The sequence below is a fragment of the Mchenga conophoros genome, linkage group LG10 (assembly GCF_057382185.1).
Source record: "Mchenga conophoros isolate Kocher_MC1m ecotype Shallow Benthic linkage group LG10, M_conophoros_male_GT1.1, whole genome shotgun sequence".
Classification (NCBI taxonomy): Eukaryota; Metazoa; Chordata; class Actinopteri; order Cichliformes; family Cichlidae; genus Mchenga; species Mchenga conophoros.
Genome location: NC_140535.1, coordinates 32,535,781 through 32,562,489, shown reverse-complemented (window position 1 = coordinate 32,562,489; position 26,709 = coordinate 32,535,781). Strand labels below are relative to the sequence as shown.

At 40.3% G+C, this 26,709-nt stretch overlaps 3 protein-coding genes across 3 annotated transcripts in view; 2 read left to right on the top strand and 1 right to left on the bottom strand.

The window, feature by feature from the left end:
• Positions 1–202: 202 nt before the first annotated feature.
• Positions 203–2,341, top strand: LOC146566251 (uncharacterized). The gene is made up of 3 exons (XM_085289851.1): positions 203–679; positions 994–1,129; positions 1,412–2,341. Exons 2-3 carry the CDS (start codon positions 1,016–1,018, stop codon positions 2,162–2,164), a joined length of 867 nt encoding a protein of 288 aa, XP_085145977.1. The 5' UTR covers positions 203–679; positions 994–1,015; the 3' UTR covers positions 2,165–2,341.
• Positions 2,342–2,512: 171 nt separating this feature from the next.
• Positions 2,513–5,379, bottom strand: LOC146566250 (uncharacterized). Its single transcript, XM_085289852.1, has 5 exons — positions 5,173–5,379; positions 4,747–4,838; positions 4,174–4,368; positions 4,009–4,085; positions 2,513–3,752 (listed from the first exon to the last, which is right to left on the bottom strand). Exons 1-5 carry the CDS (start codon positions 5,321–5,323, stop codon positions 2,720–2,722), a joined length of 1,548 nt encoding a protein of 515 aa, XP_085145978.1. The 5' UTR covers positions 5,324–5,379; the 3' UTR covers positions 2,513–2,719.
• A 13,119-nt stretch (positions 5,380–18,498) lies between these two features.
• The window catches only part of LOC146566249 (polypeptide N-acetylgalactosaminyltransferase 10-like), a 121,291-nt gene continuing 113,080 nt past the window's right edge, over positions 18,499–26,709 (top strand). The window contains exon 1 of the mRNA XM_085289850.1: positions 18,499–19,120. Coding sequence (XP_085145976.1) covers positions 18,962–19,120 — 159 coding nt within the window. The 5' untranslated portion in view covers positions 18,499–18,961. The remainder of the gene's footprint in view (positions 19,121–26,709) is intronic.

Genomic DNA, 26,709 nt, shown 5'->3' with positions numbered 1-26,709 from the left:
TATTTCCGTTTCCAAATAGTACCGCTTGTGCGTTTCCGGTACGTTTGCTTATCTATCGGTAGCTATGCTAATGTCGCTTCAGAATGAGTATAAAAAGGAAAGTATTTAAAACAGAACATTTTCAAAAACAGGAGAAGAAATACTCCGAGCATTGCTGTGTCCCACTTTGTTCAGCTTCAGCCTAATTTAACGGCATACTAAGTTTTCATGCCTTTCCGACCCATTCCGACTTGAGAAGACAATGGCTGGTAAATATACGCCGGGATCATTTCACGATTACCTCTCACACCAGGGTCTGCTGCAGACACTTTGCCAGTGATCAACTCATAGAGCCAACAACCCTCGATGGTCGAAGGCGGCTTATTAAAGGTGCTGTACCAACACTTTTTGAGTGGAATGGCTATAAAGTTGAACCACCGCGGCGTAGTGTTTGGGAGAGAACGGAGCGACGCCCTGAACTAGTTCCTCCTGACGATCAAGAAGAGCACAGTCTTACAAGAGATCATGACTACTGCTCAGTCCCTGAGCCATCTGCATTGGACATATCTGCATCAGCTGCAGAAGACCTGTCCGAAGACGTGGAGACTCTGAGGAAGGAAATACAGGAGTTACGTGTCCAGCGAGAATTTGGGTTACAGCGTTTTGCTGGCTCCGACACTGACATCCGATTCTATACCAGGTACACCTAAGTTCTATTCAAGCTAACTGTTTAAAATATACCAAGGTCACCATCAGTTAAATTTAGAAAGTTTTTCCAGTCTTAATGAAAACAAAATAGAAATGTACTTTTTCTCTGCTGATTGTATGTTTTATGTAGATGCTTTAGTATTTAAACAATATCCTAATGCTACAGGTAAAATACAACACCAAATACTCTTAATCAGACTATTTTATACAGCATTCCATTAGCATATTTGTCACAGTTTACATTATTTTATGCCAATGTTGGATGTTAATTAATGATTGACACATGTATGGCTCTCTCGTGAATAGATTTCCAAGCTATGATCATTTGATGGCATTCTGGGTTTTGATTGAGCCTTGCATCTATAAAATGATCCGGGTTTCAAGAGCCAAGTCAGCTGCCAATCGGAACGAAGAAGTGTTGACACCTGCACGCACATCAACAGTAGGTTATGGGTTTGTTGGTAGTTAGAACTAGAGGTGTAATGTTATTGTATTTATGTACAATAACATTACTTTATGTACAGTAGCATACATACACAGGTGTATGTATGCTAGACTCAGTATCCTTTACATACATACACCTGTGCACTACAGCACCTCATTGTTTACCCCATGGTACAGTATGGTATGCCTAACCATTACAAAACATTTAGCCAAGAAAAGAATAATTTTACTAGTTCATAGCTTAAGGAGTAACATTTTCCCTTTTGTTTTCACCTTCCAGAGGCAGCTGCTACAGCCAATTGATGAGTTTTTTCTTTTCCTGGTTTTCCTGTCAGTTGGTTTGAAGGAGAGGGACCTGGCACACCGATTTAACATACACCAGTCCACAGTGAGCCGCATTATTGCAACATGGACAAATTTTCTTGCCACTGCACTGGGGTCTCAGTGCATCTGGCTTACACGTGAAGAAGTGCAAGCTTACCTCCCTGAGGAATTCAAAGATTTCTCAGACACCCAGATGATCCTTGACTGTACAGAGCTGAGGTGTCAGACACCATCCTCACCACTTCTCCAAAGTGAAATGTACTCTTCGTACAAATCCCACTGTACGATGAAAGCCCTGGTTGGCATAGCTCCACATGGTCCAGTGACATTCATCTCTAATCTGTATGCTGGTTCGGTTAGTGACAAGGAACTATTCAAACAATCAGGCATTGCTGAGAAGTTGACTGAAGACATGGCAGTGATGGTAGATAAGGGCTTCCTAATCACTGATTGTTGTAAATGCAAAGTGTACTGCCCACCTTTTCTATCTAAGCAGAAGCAGATGCCAGCATACCAGGTTAAGGAGACGCAGGCCATAGCCAGACTCAGGGTACATGTGGAGCGAGTCATTAGGAGGATCAAACAGAACAAACTTTTTGATAGCATCATTACCATGTCACATGTTTATAATATCAACCAACTGTTTGCAGTGGCATGTATGCTGTCAAATGACCAGAACACAGCATTAGTTAAAAAATGGGTTAAGTGAGACAAGATGGATTTTTCCCAAGACACCAGTGCCAGTACAAGTAACTTATGGAAAATGACCTGCAGCTGAGGCCACTACAGTTGAATTTCTTCCTTCTCAGCTGACAATACTTGATTACAGAACTGGTACTTGAGTGCCGATAGTTGAGTTTCAGTTATTGATAATTCAAATTCATTGCAAATGTTTAATGTTAATAATACTGTTTAATTATACTACTATTATTACTATTCAGATTCAACAAAACTATTTATCAAAATTATAAAGTAAATCACTAAATCGTTTTAAAATCATAAGTGACATTGAACTTTTGTAACATCAAAAATACCATTTGTCATTTTCTACAGTTCAGTTATTGTCTAAATGTATATCAGTATGCTAGGCATGGAGTTTTAAATACTTACCATGTAAATAAGTTCTGCACAAATTCAACGTTTTAATGTGTGTTTTTAAAAATTAAATTGATGCCATTGCTTAAATAACAGTTTATTGATGTCACATAAAAGTAACATGTAACAACAAAAGAATTCATGAAATATATTGAAAATAAAACATCAGTTATTTTGTTCCAGCCAGCCTGAAGGATCTGTTTTTCTTTTTGCTGTTTTCACTGTTCATTTTTTCAAACACAGGTATCTTGGCATATATATGTAAAAAAAAGAAATAGTCTGCCTTTTCTCTGATTGCATTGTGCACATCTATATCCATGTATATTCTTTGCACTAGGTAGTCCTCTTGTGCCCACACAACAAAGTCACACCACTGCATCCCACTGATGAGCAGTTGTCCTTGCACTTGCCAGTAATATGCGTGGCTCTTTTTTAGTTTAGGGGTACCACATTCCATCTGCACATATTTGCAGTCAATAAAGTTTTGTACATTGGGACATTTGAATTCGACGAAGCCAAACTGGGGGTATTCATTGGGGTCAAAAACAACACCATCAGGAGATGCAGCAAGCCAGGGGGCAATGGGGTGAATGACCAGACCACAGGGTGAGTAGTTAACATTCATTAGCCTACTATACTCTGCTGCTATTGCAGGCTCCATCTCAGTTCCTCTCCTCATGTCTGCTGTCTGCCTTGTTCCCTTCAATATACGCTCTGCTAGTGACTCGGCCGAGCTCTGGCCTCTGACGTGACACACCTCCCGAAACCTAGAGGCAGTCACTCTGGGCCTGCGGAGCTGATGCCACTCAGACGAAGAGCTTTGCTCACGTGTAGCTTCCTCTATTTTGTGAGCCATTTCCAGAGTTACAGACAAGCTTTTCAGATGCAGAAGCTCTTCTTCTGAGCACACAAACACACAATCTGATGGCAAGATGTCATACCCCTCCAGAGGCAAGTGCGGTGTTGGTGGTGCATCGCGGTGTAGTGTGATGTACCGGGTTGTCAAAACCGGCTGCTGATATGACAGAACACTGCCCTCCTGCACCAGCCCAAAGGCACTTTCCACAAGGGGCTTGTCAGGTCTCATGTTCATTGTGGTCACAAGTGGCCTGTCCTCAATATTAAATTTTGCATATGCCTCCGTTATTCTGAACAAGCAGGGATCTGGTAACGGACCCACCATGCCTCTGTAGAAGCCACTCCTAAAGAAAACATCAATGACAATAATGTAAGGAAGAAGGTTGTTATACTGAACAACAACTAAACTAAAAACTAAAAGGTGTAAAACAGTGGTGCATAAGTTAGAGACTGGGATGTATATGTACATGACTGAGTTAGCCGTCTTCAGAAAGTGTAATGTTGTATGTAAATTAATACCTATTCTGACACATGTATGTATGAAAAAAATAGCAACATACATTTGTAACACGTGAAACCAAATTTTACAAATCTAATTACCGTACTCCAGTCTGGGCCATTCTATTTGGTACTGGCTTAGTGAAGATCATGGAGTTGATGGGTCCTGGCTTCACACCCTAACAGAAGACACATTTACTATGGATGGTGTTGCTGTTCATATGTAAACATGGACTAATTCAAAAACTTTAACCTCATTTAAATTACCACTGTCCGTGGCTTGTGCCATTGCTGTTCAGATTCCGTGCAGCTATGCACAGGGGGGACAACCGGCACTCTGAGTTGTGAGTAGTGTGCTGTTTGGAAGAGCAATGCCACTGTGTGATTGCACATAACAGCGCCTGCCACACAGGAGCCCTGGCTATGTGTCAGTATCACCGGCGATGAATCCAGAAGCTTAATCTAAGAAGAAAGAACGAAAATTAAAAATGTAACATCTTCATGGAAGAGCCGAACAGGAACATAGTTCAGTGTTATGGTTACGTACCCTCCTGAATGCTTAGTGTTTCCTTCTCTCCCTATTAAAACAACTTAACCATGCTTGATAACTGTAATAACTTAGATTGTGTATATTTGCAGTATTAACTTGTTGTCAAATGTTTCTGATCACCCAAACACACGTTGATTTAACTATCTGACTAGTCAAATTAGGAGTGATAAAGCAGGGAGACAAGGAAAACATTCAAGTTGATGGACCTTTAGGAATGAACTTAACTAATGCTTAAATGAACTGAACCCCACTGAACGGGGATTAACAACTTTACACAGCTTCCTGCCTACACTTAGTCTGTGTGGTGCCTCACTCTTCCTCATCGACCTGTAGCACAGGGCTCTCACACCGACCTCCCCTGACAACCTGTCTTTATTGGACACTGAATAAAGATACAAGTACCATTAGCATTATTTCTGTATTACTCATTTCAGCATGTCTTAAACATATATATTTTACACTTAGCAAGAGTAGCATTAGGTAGTTAACTACCTCCATAGTTAGCCAACTACCTAACGCTAATATAACAGTGTCTAACAACAAAAGTGACATTAGTTAAGAAAACCTCAACTATAGTTTAGGACGACATAAAACACCGTTTAAGAAAACATGTAATGTAGAGAACTGACATCAAATGAAGGACATAGTGGAGTAACGTAGTGTTTGCATTTGACGTTAGCTAGCGTTTCTTTGTCGGTTAATTTACGTTTTCTTACCTTCGTAGTTGTGTATATATGATGCAGCATATAACTTAAATCCTTTATCTAATTTGCTGGCGGGGGTAGTCGTCACTCTGCAAATCCGATGAACATCGGTGATGTTCAATTTTGGGAGCTCTTGTAGGCATCGAGTGTAGAACGTCGCCATGGTTTAACCGCACCGGAAGCACTGGAGCAGGACTACATAGAACGCGGAAGTGTTAGTGCAAGTAGTCCATTGCAGCATAACTAAGGGAGGATTCAGGGTCACCTGGTCCAGCCCTAACTATATGCTTTAGCAAAAAGGAAAGTTTTAAGCCTAATCTTGAAAGTAGAGATAGTGTCTGTCTCCCGAATCCAAACTGGAAGCTGGTTCCACAGAAGTGGGGCCTGAAAACTGAAGGCTCTGCCTCCCATTCTACTTTTAAATACTCTAGGAACAACAAGTAGGCCTGCAGAGCGAGAGCGAAGTGCTCTAATAGGGTGATATGGTACTACAAGGTCTTTAAGATAAGATGGGGTCTGATTATTTAAGACCTTGTATGTGAGGAGCAGGATTTTGAATTCAATTCTGGATTTAACAGGAAGCCAGTGAAGGGAAGCCAAAACAGGAGAAATATGCTCTCTCTTTCTAGTCCCTGTCAGTACTCTTGCTGCAGCATTTTGGATTAGCTGAAGGCTTTTCAGTGAGTTTTTTGGACATCCTGATAATATCCGGATAACATCCAGGAGCACGTTTAACCCTTTAAGACCTACCATAGAACCAAGTCCGCCAGAGCTTATATTATATTTTTACATGCTGTGGAGCCATTTTTGGGAGCATTTCAAGTTGCTATACATCAATACAACCATTATAGCCCAAACTTTAATAATATGTCTGCATTAGGTGCATAGTAATTACATAAATTGCAAAAAAGTGCAATAAACTACAAAAATATTGAAAATCATTTTTGTTTTTTTAACATATATTTCTAGTTAGAGAAATTTAAGAGGTTTATCCCTCAAAACTGTAAATACAAAAAAGTTACACAAACTAGTTTCCCACCACAGGAAATTTATTTTGAGTGTCTTCATAGTTTTATTTTTGAAATACACCAATTTTTATATACTGCAGGAAAAACGAAAATAAATATTATAGTGCAAATTTGCAAAATAACAGCATATGCATCAAAATAAACTATTTCCAGCAGTGCAATATGAGTCTTAAGCATCCCAGAAACGACACAGAAAGTCACAAAGTCAAACATAACTTTTTAAAACACATAACAAGTAAAACACAAGCTCATAAGGCCCCGATCGTAAAAAAACTACATTTCCGCAAAATGACGTCACTTCCGGTTTCGGGCAGGTCATGCGGTCATGTGATAGTTCACACTGATGGACGTAGGAAGTGTTACAAACAGCTGATGGATCGGCGAAGCGTGTTTCTGGAATATCATGTTTTTGTTGCTGCAAGTGATTTTTATGCAGTTTTTGCAAAGCTATATGTGGAAGGAAACTGTGACCTAGGACAAGCTGATGGCATAAGATGTAAGTACAACTCCTCCAGTTTCATATGCAAAAAAAATTATTGCGCTAGCTTACTTGGTTGCAGAGCTACCGGGATTTAAAAATAGTTACGCAAAACAGAGCGTGCCCGCTCCGATCGGCTGTAAAGGGTTAACATGCTGGGTCAATAAGACTTTACATTTCTACTGCCGTGGACCTGTCGATCACAGAGTTATCATTGACTGGTTTCACTGCAGGAGAAAGGAGAGGCCGTGCTCCACACTGGGGGATCAAAATGAAACATCATCAACAACATATGTTCAATCAGTCTTGCGCAGCAGAATGTCCATTAGAAAGACGTGCATCAATGTTTATATGGGTTTAATGAGCAGGTGAAAACTAAGTCTGGGAATTCAAGGCCCATTCACACACAGATGCACACTCACACGCAATCTTTACAAACACAGTGAACAAGTCTCCGAGGATTGTGTAGGACTTTAGTGGGATTATAAACAGATGTTGGGTACTGTAAAAGTCAAATGAAATCTGTACAGTGAATGAAGGTCAAGGACGTACTTAAAATGTGTCGACATCACACTTTAATCATATTTTAACTCCGTAATGCCAAATGTATCATATTTAATACATTAATTTTAATAGATAACTAATTTTAATTAGTTTTTGAGACCTCGACATTATCAGTGGGATTCCCTACTGAAGAACCTGAACAAATTGCACAATGAATTTTGAAGGAATAAATTGCACAGAAATACCAAAAAATATCAGATTCAGCTAAAATTATACTTTTCTTTAATTTATGTATTTATTTGTCAAAAGGTTAAAAAAAAACTCTGTATGACATTAGCTTAACCACAGTTTAACACTGCAGCAATAATGCATTATAAAGCTTAATCACAGACTCTATAGTCCACACAGAAAGGCCCCGGCCAAATGGTGGATTCGAACCCAGGACCTGATTTAAGTTACCAGTGCTAACCATCATATCCTCACCATCGCAATGTTGTTGATTTGAAGCCAGATGTGATCACAAGGTAATGTTTATAATTGTGATTTGGATAGTTTTCCCCTTCATAACTGTGCAATGGGTAATCTTTTTTATCTTTTGATACCTTTGAGCTTCAAAGTTGGCTGCTGTGACTGTCAGATGTCCTGGCCGGATGGTAAGGCCCAGCAGACAGTTATCAGCTGTTTGGCTGCTCCCTTGTAAAAAAAGAGTTGCTACAGAGGGACATGCTCTGCATGTTTGATTTGACAGAAATTTATGCTGGACGTCTCCAACTGGAATTGAACCTGCAACATTTCACTTGCCACGAAAATGTGTAAACCACATACCCCAAATCTGACCAAATCAGACCTCGGGTACATGAAATTCCAAAGATGAGGCTTAAAAACGGTCTGTTTTAACCTTTCGGTCAAGTACATCATTTTTTTTCCTTTCCTTCAAAGTAAAAGCCTGATTACTGCCATCCTGAAAAAAAGCAAAAAGTGATGTGGCATTCCTCCTAACCATGGTATCATAAACCAGCTGGGTGTATCTTTTGGCCTGTATGAATACTCATGTTCAACATGCTGGCATGTAACCGGTCATTGTGGGCAAAGATTAGCTCCATTAAAAGACAGAGTGGAGCTGGAGGTGTTGGAATTGCTCTCTGTACTAATTCTGCTCTCTCTATTCAGGACTTACAGGGAGATAATGGCTCATTCCTTTCTCGTTCTCCTCGTCTGTACCAGCCCGAGTTGTGACAATTCAATCTGTTCAGTGTCTTCCAGCATGAATTATGGATGAACCCCGCAACCTCTGAGTGTGGTGGGTATTTACGTTGATCGAGCAGCCTTTTGCTCCGTAACTCCTCCTTTTTGATGTCAAAGGCTCGGTGTGGATTTGAAAGAGGTCAGAGAGAGAGAAAAAAAATCAAGGTAATTTGCAGTGCATCAAAGCAGAGTATCCTGTTAACATGCCGTTACTCCCGCGGTGGCAGACTAGTGATTGACTGCTGGGAGCTGAAACCCATTAGCTGTGTTCATCCTGCCATCGAGCCCCTTCTGACAAACAATTAGTACACATCAGCCCATTTAAGCAGACAGTGCTTTGATGGTGCAGCCCAGGTCAGGTAAATAAAAGGCACTGATTTGCAGAAAGATGTTTTTATCTATAATCCTGTGGAATGCAACTACAAAAAATTCTGAGGGTGAAGATCAGTGCTAAAAGTTATCAAAAAAAACAACTGCAAAGCATGTCTGTTTCTATTACCAGCTTTGGAGAAATTCTGACTTCTTCCTGTTTTTGTGGCTATACTCTAGAGATGCCAGTGTCGACTTGCCAGTTAGTCAGCAGGCCCATCACTTCAATACATCAGCAGCTATGGGACGGATTAAGATTAAATGCTTATGCCCATTTACAGTGTCTACTTTGGTACCCAGACTCTTGACCTTCCAACGGCTTAAAATAATTCAATTTTGTCAAAGGCTCCAACAACCCATGGTGTCCTTTGATACTAATGCCATAATGCACTGGGTTATTAAAATATAGAGATGGATGTCACTCCCACTTCATCATATTGTTAAGGACCCCTTTATTAAATTTAAATCTACCAGGTAAGATAAAGGATGTGTTTTTAATGAGGGCATTTTAAAGTAGACTATGATCTTTAACCTAAAAAAAGAGTAAAAAGCAAGTAAAGAAAACTCCACTAATCAGTGTGTGAAAACTAAACAAACGGAGTGTCGAATCTGAACTCTGGGTGACAATGTTGTAAATTTCTCAGCCAGGAAACCAAAGTGTTGGACTTTGCCTCTCAAAGATAAGATAAGATAAGATAGATAAGATAGAACTTTATTAATCCCTCGGGTGGGTTCCTCTGGGAAATTCGATTTCCAAAAAAGCACAGCACCGACAGAAGTTACAGAGTTATACACACACACATATATATAAATACAGAGACAATATAAATAAAATATACGAAGGGGATAAATAGAATAAATAGGAATAAAAATAAAAATACAAGTGAATTGCACATTTCAAGTATTGAGTCTATTGCACCGTTGACTATTTACAAAAGTATTGCACAAAAGGTATTGCACAGTGAGGTGAAGAGGCACTACAGCTTAGTTGTTCCCTCCTTTGTCCTCCTGTTTCCCCTCCCTCTCCCCTCCAGAGAGGAGTTAAACAGTCTGATGGCCTGAGCCATGAAATAATTGCCAGAAAAAAAAGTAAATACCAGCTACATCTGACATTGTTTGTGCATTTTGTTTAATAATGTAGTGTGCAATTTATATGCTGATGATACAGAAGGCTCAAACACTCACAAAAACTCATGTAGATGATACAGGGTTAATTTCCAAATTTCAGTTTTCAGTCCCATTACCACAGATGTATAAAATCAAGCACCATTTAAGAGCTCACTTTATTTGAGCACGCTACTGTAATATGATGCCCCCATTACTAAAGTCATTTTGTGAAATTTCCTAAAATCCTAGCTATTCCACAGTTGACTTTAAGTGGTTTTACTGCAAAGTGGGAATGTTATGAGTTATGATGATCTGCCATTTTAATGTGCAGAAAGAAGTCTCCCACTGCTGCCAGTGCTCCTCTAGCAAGAATATGTATACATATAAAACCATCCAACATATTTATGCAGCACTGCTGCCTCTAGATAAAAGATTTCCCAGTTCATCCAAATGGGTCTTTTCTGGGCTACCCCACCTCTCACCCTCTGACAGCTGGGACAGGCTCCGCCACCATTAACTGGCTAAGCAGGAAAATAGATGGATGATGTCATTAAAAATGGCCAAAAATTCAAATATCGAGGTCAGTGTTTGTCCAGATAATGAGCCTAAAGCTCAAACTGTTCTAAACATTCTGTTCATGGCTTGATTTTAAATTATTGGTTGTGTTTACTGTTAATGAGAGCAGCAATTCCTAATATGGTCATCTTAAGCACACGGCTCTGGCTTTGAGCTCACGTTTGTTGGAAAACCCAAATAAATATAGATTCCTTCCCTCGTGCAGAAACAACACACAGACAAGCAGTTGTTACAATTAAAATTATATGAACATAAAAGTGACAAATCACATTAAGTCTAACAAATCAATACGTTTAATGGGCATAAACTAGAACTAAGTCCACAGTCATGTACCTGCAAAGGCAGCAACACTCACTCTTTTTTGAACTTAAAAGCCTTACAAATATGAACAACAGTATAACAACATAAATCCAGTAATCACATCACAGTTATTTCATTATCTGGTTATTATTTATCACAAACACTGTTCAGTTATCTGCACACTTGCACTACAATCAGCTTACAGGAAGGAGGAAAACGATGGCGTGGTCTGCAGCTGCTGACATTAGTTTTATTTTTATTGCATCAAAGGACAAGAACATGATGGCAAAATACAAACTGTAAAAGAAAGATATGCTCCCTAAGTCTAAGGTTTTGTTTGTTTAATGATCTCAGACCACGTTAGAGAGTAATGCAAACATAATGTAATGAATTAATTTCCCCAGGATGTAATTAAATAATAATATAGTACTTCATTGCTTTTTCAACAAGGTAACATGTAAAACAATATATATATATATTGAGAAACAACCCCTGGGTCACAGCCTACGTGTGGTGCTTGCACATGAGCCTGAAATGATTTCATTTCTTTCCGATGAATCAGCTCTGTCTCCAGCTAGTACAGTCTAGGAGTCATTAGGGATGATCTAACGTCAGATCAAATTTTATTTAGCACTGAAGAAGAGTGATATCACTGTGTAGTTTGTCATGTAGGATGGCCGGGGCCTGCAGGATACAATTCATCTTAACAAACATGTCGCTGGGACTTTATGTCTTTAAGGGGAAAAGCTGACAGGGTTGATTAAAGGATTGCTTTGTATTTTCTTCCCGAGTCTTTCTTAAAGCAGCACTCCCATGCAGTTTTCTGTTGCTGTATTTGTCCATACTGGGCGTGACATGATTGCTTCCTAATGCATCTCTTGTACAACTGATAGATATGTGCAAATTTGCATCCTAACAGTTAACAAGACTTAAACACAGCAGTCATATTATCAAATGTTTAAATAAAACAAGAATTGTGCGCTACAGGCCATGTTACGGCAATGCCCACACCTGTTTTATGAGGAGATTTGCTATTTGTTAATCAGTCACAATGTTGTGCACTTCGCACATCAGTATCAGCTTATTGTTATCCACATAAATCCAAAATGTTACCCAACCCAACATCTATTGGGGCCGTAAAAGAGTACGTCTTTCCACATCAGATCACAATATATGCTTTCCAAAATGCCTAATTAAGTTAATCTTTATTATCTAAAGCTTATATATTATTTTAAAACATCCTATAGTGGTGGAAGGATGTAATCTTTATATAATATAGAAATTAATCTATTCAGAGATTGGGTTCAGTACTGTCTGACAGCATGCTGTATGGCTGTGCATGTTTCAAAGAATTCTCTGATAGTAGGTCATCCTTCATATTTTCCTTTTTGTTCAAGCCTGTTGTGGTGTCAGCCACACCCTGTGGTCTGGTGTCACATTGAGTTTTGCCAAGTATTTTTTTTTTAAATCCTTAACTGTGCTGGTCGCATGCAGAGACAGACAAGCAGCAGTGGTGTGGTGCTAACACTGATGCAACAAACACTGAATAAGAGAAAGTCAGCAGGCATACAACAGGGCATCTCAAATTAAACTGAAAGCACCTTCTTTCCCCTTCCTCTAGACCATCGTATTGCCATACTGTATAGTATGTAGGAAACGGATATAATGCGTTCCAATGCATAGTACAAACTCAACTCTGAAAAAGCTGTAACACTGTGTAACATGTAAAGAAAAAACACAATGCCATGAACTGCAAACTTTATAAACCTATATTTTATTCACAACAGAACAAAGAAGACATACCAAATGTCTAAAATAAGAAAATGCAGCATTTAAAAAATATATATTAGCTCATTTTGAACTTGATGACAGCAACATTTGTTAAAGATGTTGGGACGGGGCCATGTTTACTTCTGTGTAGTATACCCTCTTCTTTCAACAGTCTGTCCGAATAATGTTCTGAAATATGTCCATCAAATTGAAAATGAGCCAATATTTTTCTTAAATGGTAAATTTTTTTGTTCAGTTCAAATATTTTCTAATCTTTTCTTTCCTATATTCTGTGGTGAATAAAATACAGGATTGTAGATTTACCTGCTTAATCACAAACACAGACTGTATATAAAGAATGGACGTAGGCACCACAGCATTACCCACTGGTTAACTGGCTCCAAATTCTGAAGTACCAGTGTTGCTGTTCATGTTTGTTTTTTGGGCCCAAAACTCAATATATTTGCAGGAGAGGATTAAGGCTTAAATAATCAACTTAGGCTAGCTAGCTTATAGGGGTGGTGGGGGGGGATCGATGCAGCATCACGATATTTTGTGTGCCAATGTTGTATCGATACAGGGACAGCAAATATTCACCAGATAAATATTTTATTAAATAAATTAAAATTCTCTAGATGGTGGTTCATGAGGTGAGCCCTCATGTTCTTAGTATTTCCAAAGATAAGGTTTGCCAAGCAAACTTAAAGTTAATCAGCTCAACCAAAAGAAAAAAACAAAAACAAAAACACATCCCACACTGGACACACTCAGGTTCACAAATCTGCCTTCTAATTCAGAGCAAACAGTAAAGTAAGTAAACCTCCTTACATCTATTAAATACATACATTGGTAAATGGCCTGTATTTGTATAGTGCTTTACACTACATTCAGTCATCCACCCATTCACACACTGGTGATGGCAAGCTATATTGTAGCCACAGCTGCCCTGGGGTGCACTGACAGAGGCGAGGCTGCCAGACACTGGCACCACCGGGCCCACCACTAGTAGGCAACAGGTGAAGTGTCTTGCCCAAGGACACAACAACCGAGACTGTCAGAGCCGGGACTTGAACCGGCAACCTTCCGATTACACGACGAACTGCCTACTCTTGAGCCACGATCGCCCCATTGTTCACATTTTTGAACAATGGTGACTTCCTGGTGATTGTACTGAGGGCGAGGCCCACTTATGGTCAATTTTGATAGCAAGGGATTGCACAGATCGCCTGATGGGAGGCAACCTTTCAGCAAACAGTTGCACTCAGACTTGGAAAGACTGCAATCACTCAGAGAAACTGTTGCACGTTGACCGATAATTGCTATCTAATTTATGAATACAGATGGCTTGCCAACATGTTGCCATCAATCTGAATGAGTCTGTCAATGAGGACAACTCGAGAGGATTCGACTCAACTAGCTGCCTGCTGGTTGTATTCTGGTTATATTTCTGTACAGCAGGAAGGTTGCTGTGAAGTTCTGTTAAATGTCATTTTCTTTGTAGACAGCAGCAGTGTGATTTTTGATAATTTATCACAGTGAATTGCTGTATTATCAGAAACAGATTGCATGTAATTGCCAACTTCACCCTATTCACTCTCAGATTGATAGCACCAGCCATAAGTGATGGCATAACATTTATAGCAGGTTTTACAGAGTTGCCATGTTTGACAGTCAAGATAACTTTATCTTATCAGATAAAACAGATACTGACAAAGTTTAACTGTGACGACCTTGAAAAAAGGAGATAAACTGTGATAGATGTGCAATACTCATCATAAATGGAAAAACACAATAATATTGTCTTGTGAGTGAGGTATTATGATAATATCGTATTGTGGGGTGTCTGGTGATTTCTGCCTCAACTAGCCTGGTTAGCAAAGTACATCCATGACTCTTTGGATGAATCTATACTCCATAACACACAAATAGTATAGGAGTATTTCCCTCTTAAAAATGGAGCACAGGCTTCTCGGACAGTCTACTGATCCAATTAGCAGCAAGAATATTCTTATTATTGTTATATATAAAAAAAATTTGTTCAGTTCAAATATTCAGCCACTAGCTGTCTCATTATGCTAATGCCATCTGTTTCTGTGCTTGACTGTTAGTCAAAGTGGCCATCCCCCTAATAATGCAAACCTTTATACTTCATCGAAAAATAAATAAAATAAAATAAAACTGGTTAATTATTCAAAGGTTCAGACTTTGCACAGATTTCATGGATGGAGAAGTTTGCACTTCAGACCAAAACTACATTTTTGCCCCTGTGCTGTAAATTAGCTTATTTTTGCTGTAAAGATGAGCATTTTAACACGGCAGTTTGAAGAATGACTCACAGTCAAATTCAACATGTTCTTGGGACGCCTGGTTTCATAAGACTAAGAGGATGGTGGGAAAAACTGTTGAAAGAGGCTTTGCAAACTAGTCCTGATGCCACAAGTCTCAAGCTAAAGGCAGCGACAGAGATAGAGGACAAGAGGATGAATGATCAAACCCAAAAGAAAATCCTTGTTTCCTGTTTGTTCACACATAAATAACGACTGAAAAGGTATTGAATGGTGGGACGTGAACAGCTCCCAGACATTCCTCAAGTAATTCCAGCTTGCAGCTTGAACTTTTGCATCAGCCCTAACCAAGCCCAGTGTACCCAGAATAAAAGCTACAGGCCACAAATCAATTTTCTCGTAGCAAGTTGCTTTGCAGGGCATTATGGGTTTCCAGATGACTGGAGACAAGGAGTTAGTCAGAAGCTGTTTTAATGCAGATGAGGTGGGAAAGTTGTTGATTTTTTCTTTCTGTTTGTCAATTTGCCACAAGACTGACAAAATATGTGATATACTGGTGGGTCAGGAAGTTCATTCATTACTTGTTGTAGGTACATGTCCCCCGGGGAGAAGATAATTATTATACTGTGTTTATTTTATGCCCAAACATCCAACTAGGCCAACTCATACAGAATTGATGTTAATTAGCTGCAGCTGACTTAGTCGTCATTTATGGCTGGTAAAATCAATGGCAGTATAGCTGATTAATTTCACCTTGGACAGCTCATTAATACACTCTTATAATTAATGATATTCTGTGCATATGGCTTTGCCTTTAGAAGCTCGCACTATGAAAACTCATGTGACAGTCTCTTCTCTGCTAACAACAATTATTTCAAAACTACACTCACACATGCCCACAGCAGACTACAATACACAACTAATGCTTAAAAAATAAGTGTGCTGGCTGCTTCTGTCTCCATTACAGGCACGGTTGCTTAATTTCTTCCACCACTGGCTCTACCTCAGCTGTATTAAAGGGGCTAAAGGTTGATTTGGACCATGCTGGATCAGTAAATACTAGGGGTGGGTTTTAATAATAGATTCATCGATTAAAATCGATTCTGGCTTGGATAACGTGATATCGATTCATTAAAATCCTGAATCGATTTTTTTATATAAATGTATTTTGCCCAAAATTCCAGAATCTCAGGTGAAACGTCACAAAATTTCAACAACCACCAAACATTTAAAACAGTAAATGAGAGCAGGAACACGGCTTCTGCACAAAGATGTAAACACAAAGCGCGGACCCGCGGATCAGAATCAGCGAGATGTCACCTTTCTCACCTCACGGCACGGACACGGTCGGGGCTGAAAGCCGACAGCTCGCTGATTCTGATGTTTCGGCGGGTCCACGCTTTGTGTTTACGCCCTTTTTGCGCTGATTCTAAAGCTGTTAGTTTTATCTCTCTCCAAACAATATTGACTGAACCAGCAGCAAAAGAAGATCCAAACTAAGCTTCACATAAACATCATCATGGACTCCCTCTTACTTTTGCTGTTTGCTTCCACCACGATAAAAATCACACTTCATGCACAGCTCTCTCTCTCTCTCTCTGTACTTCAAGAACAGTTTCCCGTCTATCCCCAAAATCTGTTTTCTGCATTATTCGCTTGCTTGTTACGCACAAGTCTACCGTTATCAGCTTCCTTTTTATAGATACAAAAATATGTCAATGTACTGATCTGAATTATAATATTTCTGACTGTCTGAGGCAAAATTTCCCAGATTCAAATCGAATTGAATCGAATCGTGGATCAAATCGATTCAGGACCTTGTGAATCGATATCGAATCGATTCTCGAAATCAGTGACGATACCCAGCCCTAGTAAATACCTTCTCTCGCTCTCTTTTTTTTTTTTTACTGCGATGTGCAATAGCTTTCTTTGAAAACTACTCCCAATACATCATCCAATACAATCGTTACACTGAGATTTTAATTTAAAAAAACACCACTGACAGTATTTTATTAGTGATCTGCAATGATATGATGAAGTTGTGCATGCATAAAATAGAGCACATAAGTCAGTTACTACATGCAGAAGGCCAGGGGTTTTCTTTTCTAACTGTAACATTCGTAATTTGTTAAAAGAAGTTTTGTAAACTGTATTTTTTGTTTGTTTGTTTTTGTATAGTACATACTACATGTTTCACACATCACCGAGATGTAGTGAAGATACCAACTCTGCATCTGTGGCATTGCTCAGTTTAGTAGATATGTTTGCAGTATAGCTGTTTGGGGTGTATTTCTTTACTGTGACATCACTGAAAGCACAGAGGTAATTCCCTCCTGAGTGGCAAAGACAAAATAACCAGTGTCATTCGCAAACACTACTAAAATTGGAAAGTCCTGCCTGTGAAATCGACTGCACAAATATCCATCCATCCATTCTCTTAACCACTTATCCAATTCAGAGTCACAGGAGGGTATCCCAACTGACAGTGCGCAAGAGGTGGGGTACACCCCGAACAGGTTAACAGTCCATCGCAGGGCTAGCACGTAGAGAGAGACAACCACATGCTCTCACATCCACACCTACAGCCAATTTAGAACCAGTTACCTTAACAAGGTTAGGTTAGGATCGTGGCTCAAACATGGAACCTTCTTCATATAATGGTGGAAATGGTGGTGCACATTATCACCTAACTTCATCAGAGTTCCTGGTTCAAATCCTGGCTGGGGCCTTTTGGTGTGGAGTTTGCGTATTCTCCTTTTGCATAGATGAGTAATCTCCAGCTTCTCCCAGTCAGACAAAGTGGTGATTTTACATTTTTCATGGATGTGAGGCAGTTAATTGCCTTAAATCAAGCGGTCTACGCATGGTTAAATGGCTTGTAGTCTAAACTGCTTTGAGTGGTCAGTAAGACTAGAAAGCACTGTACAAATACCAGTCCACTTCCACTACACCTGTGGAAATGCGCTGTGGACTTTACACATCAAACGACTTGCTGTATAGAATTTCTAGAAGCAGCCACCCAATAGCAGGAATCAGCCACCATAACAAGCGACTTCTTATGTAGCCATCAAAGGGAGTATATCCAGTCTTGACTTCCTAATAAAATTAAACCTAAATGTTGTTTAATTTCAGTTGTGACATAAAACATAGAATTTTTTTCTTCAGAAGCATGAAATAATTTTAGACAGCTGCATTCACTTCTATTCATTTAAGACGATCTTCTAGGTAACCTACAAACAATTTCAGTACAATGCCACAAATAAGATTAAATGAAATATTACCCAAATTAATGCTGCTTCATAAATTACCAGGGGGCATCAGCTGAGATGAGATCTGGTGATTCAGAAGGTCGCACCATGTGACTCATATGATTTATTTAAATTCATACTAAATCATTAAACGACTTCCCCCCTTCTCTCTGTGGTAGACAAGTAATTATGTCTCAAGCAATGCTGGATTCCCAAGTTCAGGATAATTTTTTGAAAACTTGCCTTTCTGATTATTTAGCTTTCAGCTCATACACACAAATCGGTCAACGAATTCAATATCAAAGCAACTCTAGCAGTCGTACACACAATCAGGTGCTTCAGGGTCAAACTTCACGACTTTATAATCTCTCAGTTTCACGTGCAGAAGCAACTCGAATATGGCGGGTTTCACATGTGTGCCGACACTTTCAAGCAAAGTTGCAAAAATAAAACTGGACTGATAAGGAGAAGGCAGCGAACGCTCTTAAAGTTTGGCATATTTACGAGGCGTATTTAAAGGCAGCACAGGCCGTCGGCTGTTTAGAGAACTTTCCGGGCTCATAGACGGGATGATGGTGCTGTAGCTTCACTCTGTTGGCTATAAGTACACAACAGAGACTTTTAGTATGAAGAGTAGTCTTAGTTTCTCTTCGGAAAAAAAGAAAGGGAAAAAAAGTCATCTGTTGAGGTTGAACCTCCAGCTTCCCTCCTCCCCCCCCGCTCTGGTTTAACTCCTCACTCCCCCTAGCGGCGGAGCTCCCAGCCGAAGAGCGTCACAGTGCCGGTGTCGGTCCCCACAGTCAGAGTGAAAGTTGTCTCCGCTCGGAAAAGCGGGGGTTCGGGACTCGCCAGTTCGCACCGCCGTAGATTCACGCGCTTACTCCCGGAGAGATGAGGCGGAAAGAGAAGAGGCTGCTGCAGTTCGCTGGGCTGCTCATAGCGGCTCTTCTTTTTCTCCCAAATGTCGGGTTGTGGTCTTTGTACAAGGACAGAGTCTTCGACAACTCGCCCGACTCAGTGGACGGTCCGGGCGGCATCCCCCAGATACAGGTAAGGGAGGCTCGGCCGTAGCGGCTTCTGTCGCCGTGTGACCGCGGTGGAGGTGTCCGCGAGAAACACTTCAAATGGGAGTTTGTTCGCACTGAGGAGGCGCAGATTCCGCGGAGTACACACTCCACAGTGCCCCTGTTCTCGCTTCGGAAGGTTTAACCCCGATATATCAAGCTTTTAGCTGCATTCCCATGCTGTGCGTGCGTGTGTGTAACATGACTTGCCAAGATGGACTGTGTTTTAGCGCTGTCTTAGCAGTGGGAAGACAGCGGTTAGAGCGACTAGGATGAACGGGAAGCCACGTAGCTAACCCCGACCTGAGCGTGGCAGTAAACTTACAATAACACAGACTTCAGGAAGTTGTCAAAAAATGTGAAGCTCGCCGTGCTGCGTTCACAGGGTGACAGACGTCAGATCGCGGTTAAAAAGTGCAGGGAAGGATTACTTTCACGTGATCGTTCCTTTGTATCCAGACTCTGTTCTTTATCACCTACAATGTATCGCTTTATTTAAAGAATATGAAAAGAACCACCTATGTGTAGGCCTACATAAACGCATGTAGCAAAACGAGGCTCTACAGTCTGCTGGCTAGTTTCAACACAGACGCCCAACCTCTTTTCCCCCCACAGCTCAAGGTATCAGCTTCAAACTGCGTGTACTGCCCAAGTAAGCGAATGACAACCAAAGATGTTCAAATCAGAGTGACATAAACCGTGAAACACTCCCGGGCTTGTCATACTGGGAAGCAGATACGTGGTGGCGGTGTTGTGAATCCATTTTTGAGCGCTCTGTAGAGAAATTGTGCCACAATTTGCAAAATGTTACTCATTGAAGAGCTTCTGCAAGTTCTTGTTTGACAAGATTTTCATGGGCAGCCACTCATGAGAAATAAATGAACATCCTTACAGGCTCTCCGGTCAGAAAGTAGTAGACAACTTTCTAGCTCTGTGAAACTTCACATTTTGCCTAAACACAGTTTTTCCCTCAATGCTTTCACATTATGTGTATTATGTGTTCAGTGCGTAGGTTCTCATTGGGCCTTCATCTTAAGGTGATGTTGAAGCAGCTGATAAAGTTGGACTGAGATATTTAGCAGTAGCTGCTATGGTTAGCATCAGCTAAAGTATGAGTAGGAATGTTAGACGCCTGCATGTGTGTAAAAAGAACTTTGCGTTGTTATATCGCAGCATTGTATTTGCTGACACAACCCTTTTTTTGTGCAGTGAGTCATTTCTGTTACATGAAACTGACTGAACCTGATGGGTCACATTTAGAATAGAATAGGACAATAGCTTTTAGTTGTCATTGTACATGTACAACAAAATTGTAGGTGCTTCCTGTGTCTTTGCAGTAGCCTACATAAATGTAGTGTGATGGCACACACCCACATATAGCACTGCTTGAGTGCCATGCCATATAGTAGCTTGTTATGCCCCTCTGCGGCTGCACTGCCAGAGACTTTAGGTGTTGTCTGGGTCTAATTGCTGATTGTCTAGCTGGAAAAGCTAACCTCAGGCAGGTCTTTAAACACACCTCGTCAGCTGACACAAAGGCGTGTCTGAGGTTAGCTTGGAGGAGTTGGCACTACTTCTAATCACCGTGCTTTTTTTTTTTTTTTTTTCTTAAAAAAAAAAGCTTAGGTTATTACTTAATTTAAAATAAAAGCCAATATTTCATCAAACTCTGTCAGTTTCCACTTTATGTTGCAACTTTGAGCTGTGTTGTAACTGTATCTTTGATTCCTTTGCTCTAAGAGACTATGAGAATTAAACCAACACATTGGTTGTGCAGGCATGCAGTCGTAAAAGACAAGACGCACAGCTCAGGGGGGATGCTCTGGATGCTACGCATTGGTCACATGCTAATTGGCACCTACAGACTAGCAATGCACAGCTGTGTGGGGTGCTTCTTGAACATCACTCATCCAGCGTGTGTGGAGACGTTGCTGGGTACTCTGGCTGCCCAGAAAGACGACAAATGAAAGACTGCCAGAATATTCCTAGTGGAGCTCATGCTCAATAATTTGGATATAGATTTCTGAAAGTAATTATTTGGCTTGTATGGAACACCAAACTAGTGTTACATGATATTTGAGATTTTCTCTTACATTGTGCATTTGTATCCTAATGTTGTATGGGTAATGTTGTAAATTTGTAACCACACCCTGAAGGTTCAGCAGCTAACAATGACTAATGATATATTATGATGTACTTGGTTTGAAAAGTGCACTAAACTGGCAACCTGTAGAAGCCAAAATAAAAATCTGTTGACAGATGCCTCCACTTTCAGCCTGTAAATGAACATACAGGTGGGGATAACATGACATTGAATTTGTCTCAACAGCCAACAGAATGTTTCTGCAGTAGGGTAGAAGAGTAAAAAGCTTTTGGAAATAATGTCATCAGATTCAGTTAGCATGGGCTGACATAAGTTAAAAAGGAATGAACAAGTGAGAGGCCCAAGCTGATGCTGGGTAAGTTATGTTGGTCCACTTTCCTTTTTTTTCCCCAAGAAAATGAAAGGGCCCAACAAATCAGACCACATTTGGTAGACAATGGCAGCTTCTCTAATTCAAATGAGCCAAAATCTGCTGAATAGAGGCTTTCATGGATGTACGGGCTTGCATGTGTGTTAGTGTGAACTTTGTGGTGGTTGCCGATTGCCAGTTGCCCAGTCTAGCAAACTTGGCTGGAGTGGAGAGGACAGAGAAAAGGCAGCTTTGGTGCATCAGTTAGAACTTCTTTCATATCTCTGAATTAATCAAACCACTTTGCTATTTAGCCCGCAGATGTTAATAAATGCCCCCTCAGAAGTCCACAGTGGTGTCTTCTGTGTCTTGTTGTTATCTGTGAATAACATTGCATTGTGGGAATGATAAAGCCAGCCTATTCTGCACAGATCTCTACGGATTACTTTCCCCCGCTCAAGTTTGTATTTGATATCTTAAATGACAAAGAAATGTTTTGAATGGGGATTAAAGGACATCCGCAAGGCAGGGAAAGCCTGTTACATATTAGCAAGCTGTGTGATAACAGCTGTCAGCCGCCACAGCGGTTTGATAAGGGAGTAGACGGCCTGATCTGAAGAATGAAGCCAACTTATACCATTAATAGAAGAGCATTTAATGGCACAAGAATGCTGCAAGTCATTTAACAAGTTCCGTCTTTAACAAAGACGCCAACTCAACTTTTTCGATGTGGCACCTTCAGTGTAGATGGACATGTTCATCCATGGCACTCTGCACTCTGCTAATATAATTCTGTCTGCATCAGGTGCACGTAGTGTAAGCTGTAATCATGTGCCCGTGCACATGATTACAGTCTCTGAATGAGTAGTCCACACTGCTCCAGAAAACACAAGCTGGCTTAGCTCTTCCCCACCGTGACAGTGACAGAAAGGTAATTTGCACATTTCCTGGCTCATATTAAGGACTCGTGTTGAAGCAGAGGTGGCTCAGCTTCCTCCTGCCTGCTCCAGCAGTTCAGGTTAAGTGGAGGTTAGAGAAGATGAGAAGAGAGGGTGGAATTAAAAAAAAAAAAAAAGAGGCTGTGTGGTCTGACCTGCTGCCGGTTGTGCTGAGCAGCTAACTGATTGCATGAGTGGACTGGCTGATAAAAGCATTTATGCTAACTTGCTAAAGCTTTTAATTGTTCTTACACAGTGTTTTGGTATTTTGCTAAAAATGTTTCTTCATAAGCAGAGTTTTGGTCAGGTCTTAACTTCCTCATCAGGAGTGACATCATTGACCTTTCGAACTTAAATACTATTCTTAATGGTCTTGAATATTTTTAAAGCTATTCAAATCAAGTTGCCTTTTTTTTTTTTTTTTTTTTTTTAAACATTAATCTCATTTGTAAAGGGGGCCTTTAATGCTCATTTTCAGAACATACTTTTATCCCCCTTTGGCAGGCAGCACTGTGGGCATCCAAGTTTGTGAATACTAACTCGAATGGAGCCACGTAGGAATATTCAAATTGACACCATAGATTTATCCACTAAAAATCTCAGATGAGTTTGAATATGAGTGCCCTTGAGGTCAGGTTTTCTGAGAGTCTTGCCATAACCAAAGAAGGAAGTGACCTAGGATTTTGAAATTGATACCATAGGTGTATCAACTTGAAATGTTGGATGAGATCAAATCTCGGTGATTTTGACTGTAAGGTCAAGTTTTATGAAGATCTCATGAACATGATTACTCAAACGATGCAACTTAGAATTTAGAAATTGATTATCATAGATGCATCAACTTGGAGGCTAAGGGGTAGCCACTATTTTTATCTTTACAGTAGCTTTACTGAAATAGCTTCACATCATTGTGTGGACAAAATAATCTGTATACTCAGGCTTGGTGTAGGCCTTCAGGTCACCCTCTGTCTGTAAGTTCTGCTCTCCTTCTAAGGCTAGTTTTCCTTTAGCTCGGCTTTCTTCTGATTGGCTTCTGCTAGCTCTGTGCTTGCAGCCAGAGTTGAGTGCCTGAGATGACCAACGTTATTGTCATCATGCTGAGCTGAGATTAGGAAAAAATGTGTAAAGTGATGCATTTAGAGCAGTCTGAATCCTGAGCTTTTGGCTGCGGCCAGCATGATTATGAATCTGAATAAAAGGTCATTTTAAATGAACAATCTCCAAATGTCACCGCTTATAGTTTGAGCAAAAACCAAACACAGGGGACAGCTGTACAGCATCTAGCCTTTATTGGTAAACGTGAGTTGGGGCGATGTGCAAGTGTAAGGCAGGTCTTACAAGTCTATCACAGGGTTAAAAGAGAGAGACGGAGACCAATTCACACCCACTTAACATGTATCTCTGTGGATTGTGGGACAGAGCCGGAGTACCTGGAGAGAACCCACTCGGGCACAGGGAGCACACACAGGAAGCCGTCAGCTTTATGACAGGTTCAGACTCTGCTGTGAGGCAACGCTCCTATTCACTGCACCAACGTGCCGCCCACAATTTTTCAGAAAACCGCTGATGATCATTTTATGACTGGGGCTGCTGCTACCAGATGTGCCCAGCTGTTATGTAACAGATAACTATGTTTGGGCCAAGACTTTCCATTCATTGCACCTTTCGCTGATAGAATCTAAGGATGAACGCAGGTAATTAAAGCTAGCGAACATCGAAGGCCTGCTCGAATATCATTGGTCAATCATGCCGGGACTACAAATGACTAAAAGCAGAAACTGGAAAGCTTTGGCACAAAGTGTCATCCCTTGGCTGCAGATTCCTCGCTGCCACTATATGTTTATAGAGGTGATGATGGAGAGACTCATGCTGTGTTTACTTAGTTTGTTCAACGCCTGGAAACAGCTGGTTAGCAAGAAGAGATGTTCACAAATAGTGTTGCAGTCTGTCAATATTTACTGCCAGTGATAAATGTACTCAGGCCAGGGGAGTGTCATTGATACAGTATATCGGTTGTGTTTTAATGTCACTGGAGATGTGTTACACCTTTGTGCTGCAGGCTACGTCAACATCACCATCGCAGTGCTGCTAAAATTACCAGTACTTGTTTTTTGTCTTACAGTTTTGGTTGTCGATTTTTTTTTATTTATTTATTTATTATTTTTTTTAAAGAAAGTCTTTGAGGTATGTGTGTGCGTTTGCTGATTTTGGCTGATTCGCATTTCTGGTAACATCTTTTTACTTTAACCTCTTTTTGACTGTTTTGCATTGGGAAACCTGATTTATAATATTTCTCGGTGTACTGTGGAAGTTATAGGAGTGACACTTTCATTACACGCATACTACATGTAAATGTAGTGATATGAAAACAGGCTGGGTCTTTTTTTCTTTTTATGTGTTAAAGTGTTGATGAAAAACATGTCATAGCGGCAGTGATTTTTAGGAAGCTCTGCTCTACACACAGCTCTGATTTTATGGCTCTGAAGTGGTTAAAACTTGAATTTTCACCATTGCAGATACTTATTGTTTTGTTTTAGGCACTGATGTGATGTTTGTGAAATTTCATGTGATTTTTCTATTGCATTCCAAAACAGCTGATGGCAGTTTCTTTGTGCCTCCTGACTGTAAACAGAGATATAACATTAAGGTTGAATATGCAGCAATAAGTACTCACCACAGCAAGTAGCTCCACATGTTGGACTTTTTAGCCTGGATGCCCTTCCTGATGTAAACTGCAAAGGGATTTGTTTCTCCTTCCTTTGAGCTTTCACTTGTTAGGCGAGTGTGTAAACAACTATGGAGCCACTGATTATGCAGTTATTTAAAATTTTCAATGATCATTAGGACAAATACTGACCTGGAGGAAACTCAAGCCCAGCTGAGCCTAAAACTAGATTGAACTCCATATACTTGTTAGTCGTCCTAGGTCAGGTTCCATTTATACTGGCTCCTGCTAACTGGATGTGATCAGTTCTGATAAGTCCAGAAGATATAGTGTGCACTTGGAAAGAAAGTTGGCCAAGATTCACAACCCTGTCACAGCGAAATGAGAATCATACAGGCTTCTGTACACTGGAGGCTACATTTATGAGCCACACACTATAGGGTGGGTTACTGTTCATTCATCACTGCAGGACCTTGTGCATTTCGCCTCTGACACATGTGCAGTGCGGTACACTCCTTGACTCACACGTACTTGCATATACTGCTTTTACAGTCAGCAGAAGGTCACTCAATGACAGCCTGGTCTTATTAATGAGCAGAGCTCATAGTAAACAAGGACATTTATGTAGAGTGCCTCAGGAAAAGGGGAATCCTAACAGGGGAAAAATATTGCAAGAACATCTTGTTTAAAATGTTTTTTTTTTTAAACTGCAGTTTGTTGAACCACAGCTTACTGGACAAATTACTCGAGCGCGCGCTAGTTTCTGTATAAATACCCCCAGTGCTTCAGTCTGATTTTGAATTCCCTGGCTGTCTGCTTGTGATGTATTCCTACCCCACAGTCACAATGCAAATCAGATATTTGTTTGACCCTTCTGTCCTCCAGGCTTCCCACGGGCCTCGAAAAACATTGAAAGTCTGACATTTGTACTTTTGGGGGAAATAAACAAACCTTTGATGCTTTATTTACTTTTTATTAATTCCAAAGAACCATTTACGGGCTGTTATGTAGCTGCGGCTTCACAGACGTATGATTGGACCCAATGAAAGGATTTTAATTGGGAAACTGCATTTTTAACCTACATTGTTATAGACGAGCAAATACTTTAATGGCAGTGTATTGTACGCAGAGACTCTCTGTACATATTAGCATAATGTGGGTGTTACTTATGAAGCCCCTTGAAAAACATAACACGTTAAATAAATGATATCTCCTTTGGCAGCCAAAACTTCTATAGGGAGACGTGTAGAAGTAAGACTTGACATTTTTCTCATCTACAAAACTAAATTCTAGGAACTGGGCCAGCTAGACACAAAGTCATCTAAATGCCCCAGATTCCGATGCCCCGGAACGATCGTCTTCAGGGCCTGGTCCCTGCTTTTCCTCAAACTGTTTGACCTGGAGCTATGTGTCTGTTTCCACTGTTGCTATTCTGATAAACATTAAAGTTGAATAAGAGTTTAGCCTTTGGTCCTGTGAAAAAAATCTCTTTTCTGCTCTATCGACGTTATGTGGGAGA

Bases quoted from the DNA above. Each gene is read 5' to 3' on its own strand.
- LOC146566251 (XM_085289851.1), top strand. From the start codon at position 1,016: ATGGCATTCTGGGTTTTGATTGAGCCTTGCATCTATAAAATGATCCGG. The intron at 1,130-1,411 runs GTAGGTTATGGG...TTCACCTTCCAG, and splicing joins CACCTGCACGCACATCAACA to AGGCAGCTGCTACAGCCAAT.
- LOC146566250 (XM_085289852.1), bottom strand. From the start codon at position 5,323: ATGGCGACGTTCTACACTCGATGCCTACAAGAGCTCCCAAAATTGAAC. The intron at 4,369-4,746 runs GTAGGCAGGAAG...CTTTCTTCTTAG, and splicing joins AGGCACCACACAGACTAAGT to ATTAAGCTTCTGGATTCATC. The intron at 4,086-4,173 runs GTAATTTAAATG...GTCTTCTGTTAG, and splicing joins GGCACAAGCCACGGACAGTG to GGTGTGAAGCCAGGACCCAT.